This window comes from Berghia stephanieae, chromosome 5, assembly GCF_034508935.2.
Source record: "Berghia stephanieae isolate SIO BIC M18660-M18661 chromosome 5, UCSD_Bste_1.3, whole genome shotgun sequence".
NCBI lineage: Eukaryota > Metazoa > Mollusca > Gastropoda > Nudibranchia > Aeolidiidae > Berghia > Berghia stephanieae.
The window spans coordinates 58,469,750-58,487,915 of NC_088364.1; the positions used below are offsets into that span (position 1 = coordinate 58,469,750).

Sequence of the window (18,166 nt, forward strand, 5' to 3'; positions counted from 1 at the left end):
ATCTTTCAATCAAGATATATGTTGTGGCAATCATAAATGGATTGTCTACCTTTGTGCAAAGTCAGGTCTCTTAATAACTATCAGACTTTTAAAGCCAATAGCAGAGGTTCGTCTTTTTTACTGCAGCTTGAAATAGCTAATAAACATCGCTTAATTGCATTTGAAAAGAATGCCTATCTATCAACCCCCCCCTCCTCAAGTGTAATACCAGAAAATTACTCCATAAGATTATTTACTCAGGCGCAACTGAGCTGAGCGTACAATATTTTTACTCCGGAGTACATATGGCATACGCCAATTTTTACTCCTGTTGTTAAGTAAAATCGACTCGTCTTTAGTTTGTCCACTAAAATCTACTCCCGATCCCACGTTCTCTGATCGTCATGAAAGATAATCTTGTCAGATTGACTTATACCAGGAAATTTTTAGGCAAACATTTTTCTCCATAGTTAATTCATGGTATTGTAATCTACATATTTTATTATAGCTGAAGACTGCAAATGACGCTTTGTTGTTTTTTTAAACCCTACTTTTGGTGGAGAAGAGAATGTTTTTGGCTATTGTTCCAATGTTAATCGCATTAAGCCAAATCAGCTTGTTTTATTAATGTTTGTAAAGATAACCATATTTATCTATTTGTATGCTTTTTTTTTTTCATTATTTCCACTTTTTTGGAGGAGTGCATTTTATAGTCAGGGGAGTTCATTTCTTATACGACGATTTTACTCTGGAGTAATTTTGCCAGACAAACTGTATGAAATGGAGATTTTACACTATGGTTTGCTGTAAACAATGAATGAAGCATTGGGAAGCTCTTTCAGCATAATAAAACTGTGGGAATTTAGAATTAACGGGCTGAAATAAATCTAATCATAACAAAGACTTGTCCCAGGGTGCATGGGGAGGGAAACTGTCGTTCTGTTGTATTTTTTTTTGTTTTTGTTTGCGTAAATGATTTAGGCCTCCTTTACCTTGGATTGTCTCCCTTTTCTCCCTTGATCCCGTGATGGAGGAACAGAGCTGTTGTTGTCCGGCTCGGAAGACACTGAAATGACAAAGAAAGCCATTGGCTTGGTCATCAATGTAAGTTAGTTACAAAATACTAGCTTTGTAATTTGGTCTAACTAACGAATAAAACAAAACAAAAGGTGTTTTCAGCCCTTTGACTTCACACAGTCAAATTCAAAATTAAATGAGGCTAATAAAGTCGTTTGTATGGCTTTGTTATCTGAGTCCGAATGACCCATCTTCTTTCTTTCTCCTATAAATAATTTAAAAATCCAAACAATATACAGATCCATATTTGACACTGAGCATTATGTAGTGAAACGACATATGTCTGTGAACTCACTTGCAAATGGTGCACCACATATAGGTCTTTCAACACCCCCCCCCCCCCCATACCTTTCACACACACACACACACACACAGGGGGGGGGGGGGGGGAAACAATTAAAAAAAATAATGAATTTGAAAATCCTACGGAATCTTACCAGGTACAGGAATGAGGAAGATCTGTCCCGTAGCGGGATCATGGCAGAATTGAAATCCAGTCGGCGCTCTCAGTGGGTAGCGGACACCAGTCGTTGCTGTATCAGAACCAGCAGGACGACTGATACTGCTGTTGTTGTTGTTGTTGTTGTTGCTGGTGCCAGTGGTGTTGTTGCTGTTGCTGTTGACTTGCTGCAACCAAAGTGCCGGGTTGCTGATGTGGTTGGGAGGTGGAACTGTGTTTGACTCCTGAGATGATGTATCTGTGACATTGGATGATGAACTCCCAGCTGAAACGATGAAAAAATTTAATCAATACACCAGAAGGAATAGATAGTATGCACTTGGCGAAGAAGCTCACAACATTGCCATCCGGAAGTATAACGGACCAACACACAAAACTATTTGTAACCTTGAACGTTTATAGTCTGGTTAATACAGTTTAGTGAAAATTACTTCGGATAGCAAAAATCAATAACAAAGACCTGAGTGACGTCAACTTCATACTATCTATATCGGAAGGAGTTTGCAGTTCAGAGAGAGAGAGAGAGAGAGAGAGAGAGAGAGAGAGAGAGAGAGAGAGAGGGGTGAAGAGAGAGAGGGAGAGAGATAGAATGAGAGGGAGGAAGGAGGAATAAAGAGAGAAGGAAGAGAGGAAGGGGAGAGAGGGGGGGAGGAGGAGGGAGGAGAGAGAGAGAGAGAGAGAGAGAGAGAGAGAGAGAGAGAGAGAGAGAGGGAGAAAGTATGTGTGTGTGTGTGAGAGAGAATGTGTGTGTTTGTGCATGTGTGTGAGTGAGTGAGAGAGAGATGAGAGCGAGCGAGAGAGAGAGAGAGAGAGAGAGAGAGAGAGAGAGAGAGAGAGAGAGAGAGAGAGAGAGAGAGAGAGAGAGAGAGCTTACCAGTCAAGGTTCCTGAAGTTATGGGGACTTGTCCAATACCAGTGGAGGATTGAGTGCTGTCCCTTTCATGCAACGCCAGGGATGATGGACTGTGGAATTTTGGACGATGGGGAAAAAGATCGTTATCAATGAATTAGTTCATTTAAAAAAAAAAAAATCCCAATACTTCACAATATGGTGAAAGAAAAGAAATGCTTCACAGCCATGAATGAGGCATGAGTCATACCTGTCTACTTGAACATTTCAAAAATCAGTAGCCAACACAAAATTCATCAGTTATAAATAGTACAATTTTAGTAATAATCCACCAATTAACGACAACCAAAAAAAAAAAAAAAAGAAGAAAGAAAATACAACAAAAAAAAAAAAAAAAAAAAAAACCAACAAAATCTGCCTATCTACAACCTTCTATACGTTAAATAAATGTTGTTGTTGACCTCCACCATTACGAGTTGGCAATCGACTAAACTATCATGGACGTGAACTGAGCAGTAGCCTTTATAACTTTAAGGGAAATTTTTTTTCTTTCTTTGATAACTGCAGGAACTTTAAAAAAAAAAATAATTGTTTTTTTTTTTTCTCTCTCTAATACAACGACCAAATTGCTGTGAAATCAAAATCCGTAATATTTCTTCCATTTCCGTATGTCCGAAATTGTTACCTAATTTCCGTAACAATTACGGACGATCCGTAAAAGAAGACAGGTATGCATGAGGCCTATGTAACTTGGTTTATGGACATCTACGATGAATTATATAAGGTACCGTCACCTAATCTGTCATCTGTGTCCTTCAGATCACAAGCCCCGTGGATCCGGAATTCATCCAGATTTCTTAAGTTACGCGTTAACCGGACAATATAAATTGCTTTTTACCTTTTGGATAGTATTCTTTAACCTTGATGGTCTGTTTAGAGGGACTTACCACCCAAATGGCGGTCTAATAACAATAACATTTAGCCGGGTGTTAAGTACCACAACACAAAACTATGGGTAACCTTCAGCATTTATTAATAGTCTGATTGATATAATCTAGTGAGAACTAATATTAAAAATGGCTGTCTAAAATCTAAAATATAGACCTGAGTGAAACACCACGTGCTATGGCTACCTCAGGGTTACTACTATTTACAGTTCTTTAATCAACAACGTGCCATGACGTCATCGCCTACCTGCTCCCCCTCGTGGATCTTTACCTTGCAGTTGGTGAGGGGGCTTGAGGCACACGGGAGGGCAAAGGTGTAAATCCCGGTCGACCGTCACGAGACCATCCCGGGTATCGAGCCAACGAGCCACATGAGCTGCTCGCCCGGTGTGTGACTAAATTTGATCCAAACCCGGTGCCCGAATAGCAGCCCTATCCCGGGCGCCACACTATTGTCCTTATGTCGAGTCCCAAACAGTCCCGTCAATGGCGAAGCGGTCTGCCGCCTAGCCAAATAATAACGCGTTCGTGTCGCCCGGGTCGTCGGCACGTCCGAGAAAAAAGCAAACGTCCCATGCATCAATCGATCCGCGGCCTGCCGATTGGAAAATGCGACGGCGGGGATGGCGAACTGACGCGTATATTGTCCCTGAACGTCGAGAGCCAGAGTATGGCAAAAAACGAGCTTTTATCAAAGCTACTGGCCGTTCATTGCGTTGATATCCTCCTTTTACAGGAGACCCACCTTTATTCAGGCGCGCAATCTTCCCGATTCCAGATCCCAGGCTATACGGTGGTCCAACGCGAGGACACTTCGAGGCTCAAAGGAGGGGTTAGCGTTTACGCTAAAGAGCCATCGAAGGTAAGGGTCATTGAGAGCGTAACGGACAGCAATGGGGTGAACCGAATTTCCGTGGAAGTAGGTGGACTGTGTTTGCATAATATTTACAAACCACCTAGAGCGACTTGGACTACACCACCGGTACCGGTGGTCAGCCATCCTTCCATCTGTCTGGGAGACTTTAATAGCCACCATCACGAATGGGGCTACCGAGACTGCAACGAGGCAGGAAGACAACTCCGCTCATGGATGGACTGTAATGATCTACACCTAGTGTACGATCCTACAGCCAAGGGTACCTTCAGGGGTACCCGCCATAAGAAGGAGTATACTCCAGACCTCACCCTCGTAACGAAAGGCGCGAACGGTGAACCGTTGCAGGTGAAGCGGACAGTCCTCGGGGACTTTCCGCATAGCCAGCACAGGCCGGTTCTTGTCACAGCTGGGGTGACAATACCGAGGGTGCAGTCTCTCCCACTTTGCAGATGGAATTTCAGGAAGGCTGACTGGGAGGAATTCAGTTCCTATATCGAGCAGGTCTGCCCTGCCATTCCTCCCAAGTCCAAGAATATAACCAGATTTAGTAGGCTACTGGTTAAGAGCGCTCAACGCTCTATTCCACGGGGCAAACGGAAATTCTACACCCCTTGCTGGACAGCAGAGTCGGAAGAGCTGTACCGAGAGTACCAGCAGACCCAGTCCCAGGACACAGCCGATAGACTACTCCAGTCTCTGGCAGAGGGAAGGAAGCAACGGTGGCAGGAGACCGTGGAAAGTCTCGACTTTACACACTCCAGCCGCCACGCTTGGCGTCTGATAAAGAAATTGGACCCAGATCGGAATTTCGCGAAGGCTGCACCGGAATGCGAGGCAGACACAATTGCCAAGAATATTAAGAACCGTAGCAAGCGGGTCCCTAATCAGGCTTTTGAGCGCGGTGTCCGCAAGGCGTACCGTACGATTTTGGACTCGCTACCTGCGGAGGAGTCGGACTGGACGGCCCCGTTCAGTCCCCGAGAAGTGGGTGCAGCCATTAGCGAAGTGAAGAACGGCAAAGCAGCTGGGATAGATGGTGTATATCCCGATATGGTGACGCATCTGGGCCCCAGGGCACGGGCCTGGCTAGCAGAGGCAATGTCTGACATCCTTGCAAACGGAAAGCTTCCACAAGTGTGGAAGCATGCGAAGATAGTTGCCATCCTGAAGCCAGGGAAGCCGGCGAAGGAGGCAGACAGTTACAGACCCATATCGCTGCTGAGCTGTCTTTACAAACTGTTGGAGCGTGTTCTATTAAACCGATGGGGGCCGGTCCTAGACGCTGCCCTGCACCTGAGCAGGCAGGCTTCAGGGAAGGGAGGTGCACCACGGAGCAGGTCATTGCCCTTACAGAGCATATTGAGCACGGGTTCGAGAGAAAACAGCAAACAGGTGCTGTGTTTATAGACCTATCAGCGGCGTACGATACAGTCTGGTGCGATGGGTTAATGCTCAAACTTGCAAAAATCATAAGGTGCAAAAAGACCTTGAAGTTGTTCTCTTCGATCTTAGGGGAAAGGCAATTCCACGTCGCGCTGGGAGACGCCACGAGCAAAGTTAGGAAATTGAAGAATGGGGTCCCTCAGGGGTCGGTACTTACGCCAATGTTGTTTAACGTTTACATTAGCGATATGCCGAACACTTCCTCCCTGAGGCTGGGATACGCAGACGACTGGGCACTCGTTACTCAGAGTAAAGTGTGGACCCGTCTCGAGAGCGTACTCAGCGAGGACGTCACCAGACTCAAATCCTACTTTGACAAGTGGTACCTGAAGATGAACACTTCAAAAACCGTGGCCACTGCATTTCACTTATGCAGTGGTTGGCACACCCGTAAACTGAATGTCCTAGTCGGGGACCAGCCACTCCCATATGAGCCGCGTCCAAAATACTAGGGGTGACGCTGGATCGCAGCCTTACCTATCGGGTTCATCTCGAAGGGGTTGCCCGGAAGATAGAGAAGCGGAATAGTCTTCTGAGGAAGCTGGCGGGATCGACTTGGGGCGCTAGCCAAGCGCTCCTGAGAACATCCGCCCTGGCATTATGCTATTCCACCGCGGAGTATTGCGCTCCAGTGTGGGGTAGAAGCAGAAACGTTGAGAAGGTGGATGTAAAACTTCGCAAGTCGATGCACATAGTGTCGGGAACGCTAGCAACAACCCCTAGAGAATGGGGCCCGGTGATGGCAGCGATCCAGCCCCCCGATGTCCGGAGGGAGACCATTACGGGAAACTGGCTGAGTAAGATCAAAGAGAGAGGGAATGGGGATACCCCTCTCATGCGCATAATGAACGGTGCCCCCGTTTCGAGCCGAAATAAGTCCCGGCAACCCTTGTACGCAGAATCCCTGACTACGGACAGAGCTGCACATACGAGATGGAAGTCGGTTTGGACGAATTCAATCCCTCGCGGGGGCGGGGACCTACACTCCTCTAAGCTTGGTGAGAAGTTGCCAGGCTTTGATACCAGTAAGAGGAGACACTGGGTAGCTGCGAATCGGCTTCGGTCGAGGAGCTGCCTAACGGCCGGTGCGTTACATCAGTGGGGTCTAACTTCCTGTCCTTTATGTCCACGCTGTGGGCAAGAACCCGAAACGGCAGAGCATCTAGTCGAAAGGTGTGTTGTGACGATGCTACCGGGCGGGTTCGCGACGGTGCACGAATGCGGACCGGACTTTGCTGATTGGGTCGATCGTCATAACATAATAGTGTGAACCATAAGAAGCTGCTGCCTACCTGCTGTCTGTCTCGTGAGTTGTCGGCCGTTGATCGTCTGAAATAGATAATATGGCAAATTATGAAACTATGGAATTAATAATGGCGCAGGTATATCAAAAGAATATTGGATGTTGAATAATATGTCTGTTATGAAGAACGTTGAATGGATATTATATTGGCCATATAAAAGTTCAGGTTATCTCCTTCTTTTGAAAAAGTCAATTGGTATACAGTATTCCAATCGGCTTGTCGAAAATTTCAATCCCACTGTTGGCAGCGTGGAGCAAACCTGAGTCTTCGGAAAAGGTGTGGACTGATACCTAACTTATGACAGTGTTGCTGTGTAAAAAAGGAAATAACGACCGACAGGCTGCAAGTCTCGTCTTAAATGCCCAGTGTTGTTGCAGACTCGAGACGCCTTTGAGCACATTTAGTTTTAGGGAATATGTGGGCTATGAAAAAGGTCATATTTTATATTTGCTTTCGAATTTGTTTATTCTTAGTGTCACATTTCGAAATTATTGTTCAACTTCACATTTTATTCATTTATTTATTAAAAACAAAATCATGATTTAAAAAATAGTGATATTATAGAATCAGAACATATGGAAAGATCAGCAATTGGAATTATCTTTTACGAGAAGATTTCAAAAACACACCAATGTTTGGTTTTGTCGCTGATGTTAACTTTGATGAATTGAACAGATGAGAGAATTGAAATATTGGACACATACCTTTGATTGTATTGTTTTTATGATTTTTACGGCACATTGAGGTCCTTTCAGCGTTAGTAAAAAAGGAGGAAAATGGGATAGTCAAAAATTTATAGATCTATAATTGAAAACACAAGAAAAAGTAAGCCAAAGGGGGACGGTTCAAATAAGTAACATATGTAGATTCCATGAGCAGACTATCAGTGTACTTTGTCAGAGATCACCAGACATGAGCACAGGATCCCACTAACAGGAAACATTCAAAAACTTACAGACCATTATTCAATACAAAAAATTTAACAGTACATAACAGAGAGATGTTTTAAAAGGAAAAAAAAATCATCTCCCAAAACTACAACTATAAATTTGACTGTTTGCCTCCCAGCCAAGGCAAGGACAAAACAAAGAAATCCCATTCCAAGACAATGACAGAGAGAGAAAACCGATATAGGAGGATAGAAGACACATCAAGTGACCTCCTGCCCACCATCGGAGGTCAAAAGACCTCACCCAGGATGTTAACTTTAAAGAAATGACAGATTAGAGGATTCAAAATATTGGACACATACCTTTGATGGCTTGGAACTGATGTGGACGAATCTGGGCCACAGGAATGCCCACAGGAATTGTGCCTGAGGGAAAAACGAAGTTCACGGTGTTAGAAATGTGGATAAGAAAAGTTTTAAAAAATTAACACCCCCCCCCCACTTCTTCGATATATGACACATCATTGTGTTCTCTCTCTCTCTCTCTCTCTCTCTCTCTCTCTCTCTCTCTCTCTCTCTCTCTATGATACAGATGTCACCTCCGCCATCTCTCTCTCTCTTTCTCTCTCTCTCTCTCTCTCTCTCTCTCTCTCTCTCTCTCTCTCTCTCTCTCTGTTGGAACTATTATTCAAGAAATTTTGTTTTAAGATAAAAAGTCGATAACAATCAACGGAGATTCGATTGTACTGAGCGTTCTTAAACAGTACACTAAAAAAATTTGGTCAGAAAACTTGAGCTTCAAATATGGATCAATTGAAATGATCCTCATCTTGTCAACAACAACAACAACAACAACAACACCAACAACAACAACAACAACAACAACAACAACAACAAAAACAACAACAAAAAGCAACAGACAAACAAACGGAAAAAAAGAACAACAAACTTTCAAACCTGGGACTTCATTTTGAAGGACGAGTTTTCTTGCCCAAAATTTTAAAACGTGGTTATTTATTTTTCTTCAGAGTACGGCAGGGTGATTAGTGCGTTGTATTCACACACACACACACACATACACATATATATATAATATATATATATATATATATATATATATATATATATATATATATATATATATATATATATATATATATATATATAATATTATAATAAAATTAATCTCACATGAAAAAAAAATATTCTCCAGAAGAGGCAAATTCCCCGTTATTTGTAAATACATCAAGACAGAGAGAGAGAGAGAGAGAGAGAGAGAGAGAGAGAGAGAGAGAGAGAGAGAGAGAGAGAGAGAGAGAGAGAGAGAGAGAGATCTTTACGGAGTCAGCTCATGGCAATATATTTGACGAGTACTGGCTACCTTTTGGACCACTTTCGAGGTCCCTATCATATCGCTCGATAATCGTAGGCGGAATCATCACAGACAATGGCGTTGTCATTTGAACTTCAACCTCTCGGGTAATGGTGCTGAGGGACATCGCATCTTGGACGGTTGGCATTTATTCTGACAGCTTAAAGTTTTGGACGTACCGCAGGCACGTATAGATCTACCATGCATCCTGGTGTTCATCTTCAGAGCTGAAAGCGTTTGAAAAGCTCGAGCAGTTCCCGAAACACACATTGACGCCGTTTCCAAGGACGAGTAAGACTGCTCACTACTGTGTTCATTTCGTGGAAGATTTGGGGCCGGAACAAGCAATGGGCCCAGGCATGGAACAGAAGAACTGGAATCGAGAATGTTGTTACCTGCTACTGCCACTGTTGAGAATTGGTTCTTTCCTCTACTGTGATTAACTCGAATGCTTTGATTAGAATTTTTTACAGGGTCATTTCCAAGAGATACTGTTAAACAAGTGGCCGATGATGTTTCGTCCATCTTTGGGATACGTGATTCTGTATTTGAGTATGTGCTAAAGTCAGCCGCTTCTTCTTTTAAGCTTAATTTAAAAGGTGGTGGTTGATTGTCTAAGTTAACAACAAAGCCATGTTGCATCGCAGACGGTATCTGGTTTTCTCGACAACTCATGGACATTGAAGTCTGGAGTCTACTGGAAGAAGGAGTTGCCTCGACCATGATGAGCCTGTCGGATTTGGAAAGACTTACGAAACCCGAGTCACAATTTCTGTTATCACTTTTTGTTTTGGGGTTCAGGTATGTTTGTGAGATTGAACCTATAATATCAGTGTTGCTCTGAAGCTTGGGGTGCTCGGCCGCATATGTCATTGTCGATACTTCGTCGTCTACGGTCAGTTCACGATCTGATTCACCTGAAGAATTTGAGTCGTCTTCATTCATCTCATGGGCTGATGGACCGCTAGCCAAGCTAATCGAATCAACACTGGCTGTATCGTGACTAGATGCGACTTCGGGCGTTTCCGAAAGTGCTCGTGGACTTGGTGCACCGCCACTGTGTGGCCGAGAGGATGTGTTCGAGTTTGGAGAGAGCAAAATGGGAGGAGAGAGTATACATGGGGATGGAGTGGCGTCACGTAGTTGGTGGTGTTGTGCCTGTTTTGCTCCATTCCATGATGGTGTCAATCGTAAGTGTGTATTTTGAGGCGAAGACATTATAACGGATCGACGAGTTAGGTCGGGTGAGGCAGAGGAACATCCCGATGGTGACATAAGCGGTGGTGATAGAAGAGACGATGGTGAAATTTGATGGACTTGCGGGTGTCCTCTTGTCATGGACTTCGGAGACGGGCCCTTGAACACTCCCACCTCAGGTACATAAGTGTGGGCATGGATTTTACGGGTTCCACTTTGGTGCTGCAGTTTGGAAGAGGCGTAAGTTGGTGCTTTTGTGGAAGAGCAGAGAGCAGAAAAGGCTGGGGTGCGTTGTTGGTGGCCGCAGCGCTGCCAACAGAAACACAGCCTGTGAAAAACAGACGGAAGTAAATGGAAATTACTCATCAGTGATTACAAAGCATAGTGTGAAACTCTGTCTTTCTTCTTGTCTATGTATGATGATTATGCACTGAATGATGTCATGAGAGGATGAATTCAAGTCTAAATTAGTCTCCATGAATATTTCTGTGTCATCCGGGTGACGCAATGGGAAGATGCATGAAGAATGAGAATGAAAATGTGATCCTTTCATGAGGTCGAGCGGGTGATACGGATGATTTAGTCAGTAATTAATTCAATTTCTCTATCAAAATCAAAATATTATGTATGACATGGCTATAACTTGTCTGGATCAATGTTTCATAAATAGTGATCCGCCGACCGCAACTGGACTATGTATGTAATTCCTGTCACCAAATAAAAATATCTTCAAAAATAGACTACTAAATACTGTGTTTGAAGTGGTCCGCCAGTAAATATATTTCAACTGAGTGATTCTTATTGTCCTCAAGTTTTGAGACCACTAGCACAGTGTAGGCGTGCAGCTGTAATAGTTAAATGGTTGACAAAGTCTCTGCCTCTTTGCTTGATAGTTTAAAAAATTGTTATAATCACTGATAGAGAGCCAAAAAAAAAAAAAAAAAAAGGCCATTTTCTCTCGAAGCTTTATCAAGAATTTGAAATGAGAATTCGTACCCAGCCTCCGAGCGTACATCTTTGAGGAAATTGCCATTGACTCCATTGAATTACTGAATGCCAGTGGAAAGTTGAGTGAAAAATAAAGAGGAGGAATAGGTGGAGGAGGATGAGGATGAGGAGGAGGAGGAGGAGGAAGAGAAGAAGATGTTCATTTTTGCTTTTAAGGATTTGCAATACATATAGATCATATCAGCGCCAGTAAAAAGAAACAAAAGTGAGGATAGTCCAAAAATTCTAGACTTACTATAAAAAGCACCTAAGAAAAAGTAAGACAAAGGACTGGTTCAGGTCGGGAACAGAAGGCGATTCCTAGAACATGCTATCAGTGTACTTTGAGATCATCTAACCGTCACATCAAGACCCAAGCAGGGTCCCACTAAGATGAATATATTCAAATGTTTATAAAATATATTCAAAACAAAAACGATAACGGTACACAACACAGAGAGAGAGAGAGAGAGAGAGAGAGAGAGAGAGAGAGAGAGAGAGAGAGAGAGAGAGAGAGAGAGAGAGAGATGATTTACAAGGACACAAATATTTCCCAAAACTAATACGACCCATTAGACTTTCCACCTCAGCCAAACACTCCGGTCAGGAAGCTGAAAACAACAGTCACCTCCCTGCCTACCATGGAAGGAGGAGGAGGTGGAAGAGGAGGAGGAGGAGGAGGAGGAGGAGGAAGAGGAGGAGGAGGAGGAGGAGGGAGGAGGAGAAGAAGAAGAAGAAGAAGAAGAAAGAAGAAGAAGAAGAAGAAGAAGAAGAAGAAGAAGAAGAAGAAGAAGAAGAAGAAGAAGAAGAAGGGGAGGAGGAGGAGGAGGTTGAGGAGGAGGAGGAGGTTGAGGAGGAGGAGGAGGTTGAGGAGGAGGAGGAGGTTGAGGAGGAGGAGGAGGAGAAGAAGAAGAAGAAGAAGAAGAAGAAGAAGAAGAAGAAGAAGAAGAAGAAGAAGAAGAAGAAGAAGAAGAAGAAGAAGAAGAAGAAGAAGAAGAAGAAGAAGAAGAAGAAGAAGAAGAAGAAGAAGAAGAAGAAGAAGAAGAAGAAGAAGAAGAAGAAGAAGAAGAAGAAGAAGAAGAAGAAGAAGAAGAAGAAGAAGAAGAAGAAGAAGAAGAAGAAAGAAGGAGAGAACGAAGGGGGAAAAAAGAAAGAAAGAAAAAAATAAAGGAGGATGAAGAAAAAGAGGAGGAGGAGGTGATGGTGATAGTGGAGGAGGAGGAAGAGAAGGAGAATGAAGAGGGACGACCGGGAGAAAGAGGTGAAGGATTGGATCGAGGGAAACTTGAGTTCAATTTGATAATTTGGTCGAGAAAATTAAGCGTAGAGCAAGTAGCATAGTAATATTAAGCAGAATGCAGTGTCTTGGGGATTGTGTAATTACCTATCTGTGCGAAGAATGAGTATAAAAAAGACTTACCGGGAGCAGAAGAGACTAATGTCGGAGGAAGTGCCTGGCCACTCAAGGACGACACCGTTCTGAAAGACGAAGATGACGTTGTGACGTAAGCTTTTCCTGACGCCATCGTGCGCAATGACACTGATGACGTCATGGATAATCCTAGCCTGGGCGTAGAAGACATTGATTCAATTGAAGACGACTGGACAGCATTACTGTCCTTTTTATCTTCTTCATCATCGTCATCATCAGAAACTGCTGATGCTACTCTTTCAATAGTTTCCTGAATCGCTCTTTCCCTCACCAGTTTAGCGGCTAACTCCATTCTTTTTCTGGCATCTTCCGTAGAGTCTACAACAATGTGCTCCTCCTCATCATCATCAGGGTATTATCAACCTGGGATGTTCGGCCGATTACTTCAGGGTCCTTCTTAGGTCGGATGACAGTGGACGAAGCTGGATGTTGGGATTGAGATGAACCTTGGTGATGATGAATGCTGACTTGATTTTGATGTTGACGCTGCGGATGTTGCTGATGCTGATGCTGATGCTGGTGGTGGTGGTGGTGATTATGAGTGTAAGCTGAAGCCATATCTGGTGAATTGAGTGAAATACTGTCTGTATAATGGCTGCTTTTAGATAATGTTGATGTTGTATTCGTAAAGGATTCACCTTGTGTTTTTATTTCTGGCGTGGAGTGTCCGCTACCGCAAGCAGGAGGAGCGAGTGTATGATGAGCCGTCGCGGACGCCATGACCGCAGCAGACGACGGGGATGCTAAGGCTGACAAGACAACTCCATCGTGCTGTACGGAGATTAAGGGAACTGGTGAGGTACGGAAAGAAGGAATGTTGATGATGGGAGTGGACGGTGACGGTGCGGAACTCAATGACGAAGGTGGGAATGAAGATGGGTCGATTGAGTGGACGTTACTATCCTTAGGGGGTAGGGGAGACGAAGGTGGTAATGAGGTAGATGATTTGTTACTCGAACGCTTTGATAATAATTCAGCATTAGAATTTGTGTTAGATTTTGTGCTCCTTCTACTCGGGCTGTTATTGTTGCTCTTTCTCGGTGTTGTCGACGATTGAAACAAAGTTGTGTTCGCTGGAACTGTCAGATGAGATGCTGGTGAATGAGATGACGTTTTTCTAGCTGGTGACATTGAGGATGATGATGGCGAGGAGGACAACGAAGACGCGTGGTTCTGGTGAGATGATTTTCTACTATTCCCATTTGAAACACGAGTTATAACATTGGTTTTAACATTGCTATTGTTGTCATTGTTATTGCTAACAGTATTCCCACTATCAGCAACAGAATAATTTGTTTTACTCGTCATCGATGTGGAAGATGGAGACAAAGATGATAATAATGAGGACGATGATGGAATTGATTTATGGTCCCGACGAATTTGAGCGATTCCCTCGGATCTCACTCCACCTATGGAAAAGTCCGGGACGGGTGACGGTCTTTCACCTTCCCTTCTACCACTTGCTCTGATACTTCCGTCTTCCCCTTCCTGTCTCTACCTGTAGGGGTATGGACGTATTCCAGGTCAATCTTCACCCCACTGTTTCGTCTCTCTGCGAGTCGGGTTGCCTTCTCAGCACATGACAGTTCTTTCGGTTCTTGCTTGACGAGTCCGATTGTTGCCGGAGGGTTGTTGTGAGCAGGAGCAGGAGTCTGTTCAAGATAAGGTGGGATAGCACTAGGTGTTACACCCGGTACGCCGTAGAGATGGTGGTGGTTAGCAGCTACCAAGTACGCCTCTGGAGAGAATTAGGAAAGTATGAGAAATACCATTATAATGTAATACAGATTTAAAATAACTTTGATATATATCGCAAATTGTGCCTTAAAAAAACATACACAAAAAACAACCAAATCCCCCCCAACCCCCCCCCCCCCCCAACCCCCTCTATACACATTTTAATAAAATCAACCATATAAAAGTTTAAAAAAACAAACAAAACAAAAAAAAAACAACAAAAAACAAACAAACAACAACAACAATAACAATAACAACAACACAAAACAAAACAAGAGAAAAAAACAACAACATAATATAGGTAAATAGAAGATAAACAGAGATAGATAGATAGACAGATAGATAGATAGATAGATAGATAGATAGATAGATAGATAGATAGATAGATAGATAGATAGATAGATAGATAGATAGATAGATAGATAGATAGATAGATAGATAGATGAAGAAGGAAAGATAGATGGAGCGCCCGATTGAGTGGTTTGGAGAGATACACCAATCATGATTACTATAAATTGTTTGATTCATGCGATTATATTCCAATTAAAACAAACATTGAAACGAGTTGGATTTACAAATCGATAAACGCCGCCGTTAAGATAACACAGGAAAATTATTATATATATCATCGTTTTTATACTTACAACAGTTCTAATTGTTATGCGATACCCAGTAAAACATTGATTCGGTTTGTCTAAAATTTTCGAAGTTCCTTACATCTGGTTACGTCACAACATTTTTAGACTATAGTCACGATCTGATGTTTTAACATAAAATTACTGTTTGTTTAGTTTTTAGTTTTAAATCGTTTTCTTGTGTGTGTGTGTGTGTGTGTGTGTGTGTATGTGTGTGCGTGTGTGTGTGTGTGTATGTGTGTGCGTGTGTGTGTGTGAGAGAGACAGAGAGAGAAAGTGTGTGTGTCTGTATGTGTGTGTGTGTGAAGACAAATACCCAAAATCATCTAACAGCGACTGGTAAATAAAAATAGCAGGCGTTGGCATATGTTCAAAATAAATTGCAACATACTAATATATTCCTATGTCATTGTAAAAAAAAAATGATCTGCCTATGGACTGATCTTGGCCGGGATAATGTGTATGGCGAATGTGTATTGAATACGTCTTTGATTTTTAATTATTTTTAAATTTGATCAATCATTCTGTGCGCATTCAAACTGTTATCTATCTTTCTATCTATCTTCCTTTCTAGTACCTACTTATCTATTATCTATCGACCTCTACCTACCAATCCCCCCCCCCCCCCCCCTCTCTCTCTCTCTCTCTCTCTCTCACACACACACACACACATAATTCTCTTCTGCCGACATACCCTCTCTCTTTTACCTACCTCCCCCCCCCCTCTCTCTCTCTCTCTCTCTCTCTCTCTCTCTCTCTCTCTCTCTCTCTTTCCTTGCTCACACTGGATAAACTGCGTCGTTTCAACGCATCCCGTTGCTACCGTACCGTGACGTCAGGCATTAAAGTATCGACCAATTCTTATGCTCTCGGCTACGGTATTAGGACGTACATGGAAGCTCGCGTATAATCTCTCTCTCTCTCTCTCTCTCTCTCTCTCTCTCTCTCTCTCTCTCTCTCTCTCTCTCTCTCTCTCTCTCTCTCTCTCTCTCTCTCAGTATCTTATTCTCTCTCTCTCTCTCACACACACAGTATCTTTCTCTTTCTCACACAGAGTTTCTTACTCTCTCTCTCTCTCTCTCTCTCTCTCTCTCTCTCTCTTAATAGCTTTCCATTAATCAACCCATCTCTATATATATTTATCTGTTTATCTATTTATCTGCCTGCCTGTCTATGTGTCTGTTCATCTTTTTATAAATCTATCTTTGTGTATGCATGTCTGTGTGCCTCTATTCCCTCACCTCTCTCTCTCTCTATCTCTCTCTCTCTCTCTCTCTCTCTCTATATATATATATATATATATATATATATATATATATATATATATATATATATCAGCCTCACAATCCAGAAAACGAAGTATGCTATGCATTATAAATACTACCCCCCCCCCCCCCCCCAACACACACACACCCCCAAATAAAATACAAATAATGGGACAATCCCGTGCTACTCTCTGCTTACAAACATCGCACTGGTCAAGGTTTTATCAATCCAACGGCAATGATAACATACAATCGGTTTGCGAATGGCTATTTCACGGCAATCGATTTTAGAAAGTGACCGTGGCAAAATGTTTGCTTTGTAACAGTAACAGACAAAACGTTTTGTTTCATCTTAAAACGGTCAGTTGAATATTTTGAACTTTTAGTTTAAAATGAGACTATTAGAACTTTATTAGTGAGGAATCCCTTCTCCTAAGCATGTCTTGCTTAAGGGGCGGTTTGGGTTTAAGTATTAGGAAAATCCTTCAAAAATTGAATTTGAGATTTCGGTGGAAAACGATATGTTATTTATTATCTTTGAAATAATATTATTGAAGTCCAACTTCTTATAATTGACTATTTAGGACGAAAAAACCGCTAGTCGAAAAAGGTGCAGATAGTATGAAAACCGGAAAGCTATTTTGCTATTTTCTCAATATGTCCTTTTTCTAAGGGTATGGGATACTATGTAAAACGTTTCTCAGAATCTATTCAATGAAATTGTCTGAAAATTTCCACAGTTATCACAGAGATAACGTATTATGTCACCAAAGAGAGATATTTTTGATAAAATATGTGTATTTTGAATTATAATCCAAATCATAAATTTTTAACATCAATTTTGTTATAACATTTTGATTCTCTATGCAATGTTCTAATAAACATTCTATAAGATAAAGCTTTAAAAACTCTCTATGGTAACATACTATGCTACAATGTTGATAAGAGGGAAGAATATGGAGGTCATTCCTTCATTAGATTTTATGGAACGTTTGCCACATGATTGTTATATATATATATATATATATATATATATATATATATATATATATATATATATATATATATATATATATATATAATATATATATATATATATATATGCCAGACCCCCAATTTAGGTCGCGAAAACAGGTGTTAATATTAACACAGATAATTTATATTTTCCACCAAAAATGTTGTTTTTTTAAAACATATACTGACGATACAGAAGGATTAAAACCACCCAATGTAGGTAATTAACTTTTTTAAAAGAAAAAAACAAACCGCCCCCTAAGTCAAGAGTGATTTAAATTCTTGCGCTGTTTTAGTATAGTATTATGAGGATAAGAATGTGACAAAACAATATACGTAACATAATTAATGAATTAATTTAATATAAAAAAGGACCAGAATAACAACAATAAAGTAGTAGTAGTAGTAGTAGTAGTAGTAGTAGTAGTAGAAGTAGTAGTAGTAGTAGTAGTAGTAGTAGTAGTAGTAGTAGTAGTAGTAGTAGTAGTAGTAGTAGTAGCAGTCGCAGCCGCAGCAGTAGTAGTGGTACTGGTGGTAGTAGTAGTAGTAGTAGTAGTAGTAGTAGTAGTAGTAGTAGTAGTAGTAGTAGTAGTAGTAGAGTAGTAGTAGTAGTAGTAGTAGAGTAGTAGTAGTAGTAGTAGTAGTAGTAGTAGTAGTAGTAGTAGTAGAGTAGTAGTAGTAGTAGTAGCAGTCGCAGCAGT

The 18,166-nt window shown here is 41.9% G+C and overlaps 1 protein-coding gene across 1 annotated transcript in view; it reads right to left on the reverse strand.

Annotated features, from left to right (window-relative positions):
- Positions 1-18,166, reverse strand: part of LOC144973984 (uncharacterized) — a 62,797-nt gene that overhangs the window by 32,218 nt on the left and 12,413 nt on the right. The window contains 10 exon segments of the mRNA XM_078916872.1: positions 972-1,045; positions 1,494-1,781; positions 2,391-2,479; positions 6,926-6,962; positions 8,190-8,252; positions 9,208-9,321; positions 9,324-10,646; positions 12,803-13,165; positions 13,168-14,221; positions 14,224-14,552. Coding sequence (XP_078772998.1) covers positions 972-1,045; positions 1,494-1,781; positions 2,391-2,479; positions 6,926-6,962; positions 8,190-8,252; positions 9,208-9,321; positions 9,324-10,646; positions 12,803-13,165; positions 13,168-14,221; positions 14,224-14,552 — 3,734 coding nt within the window.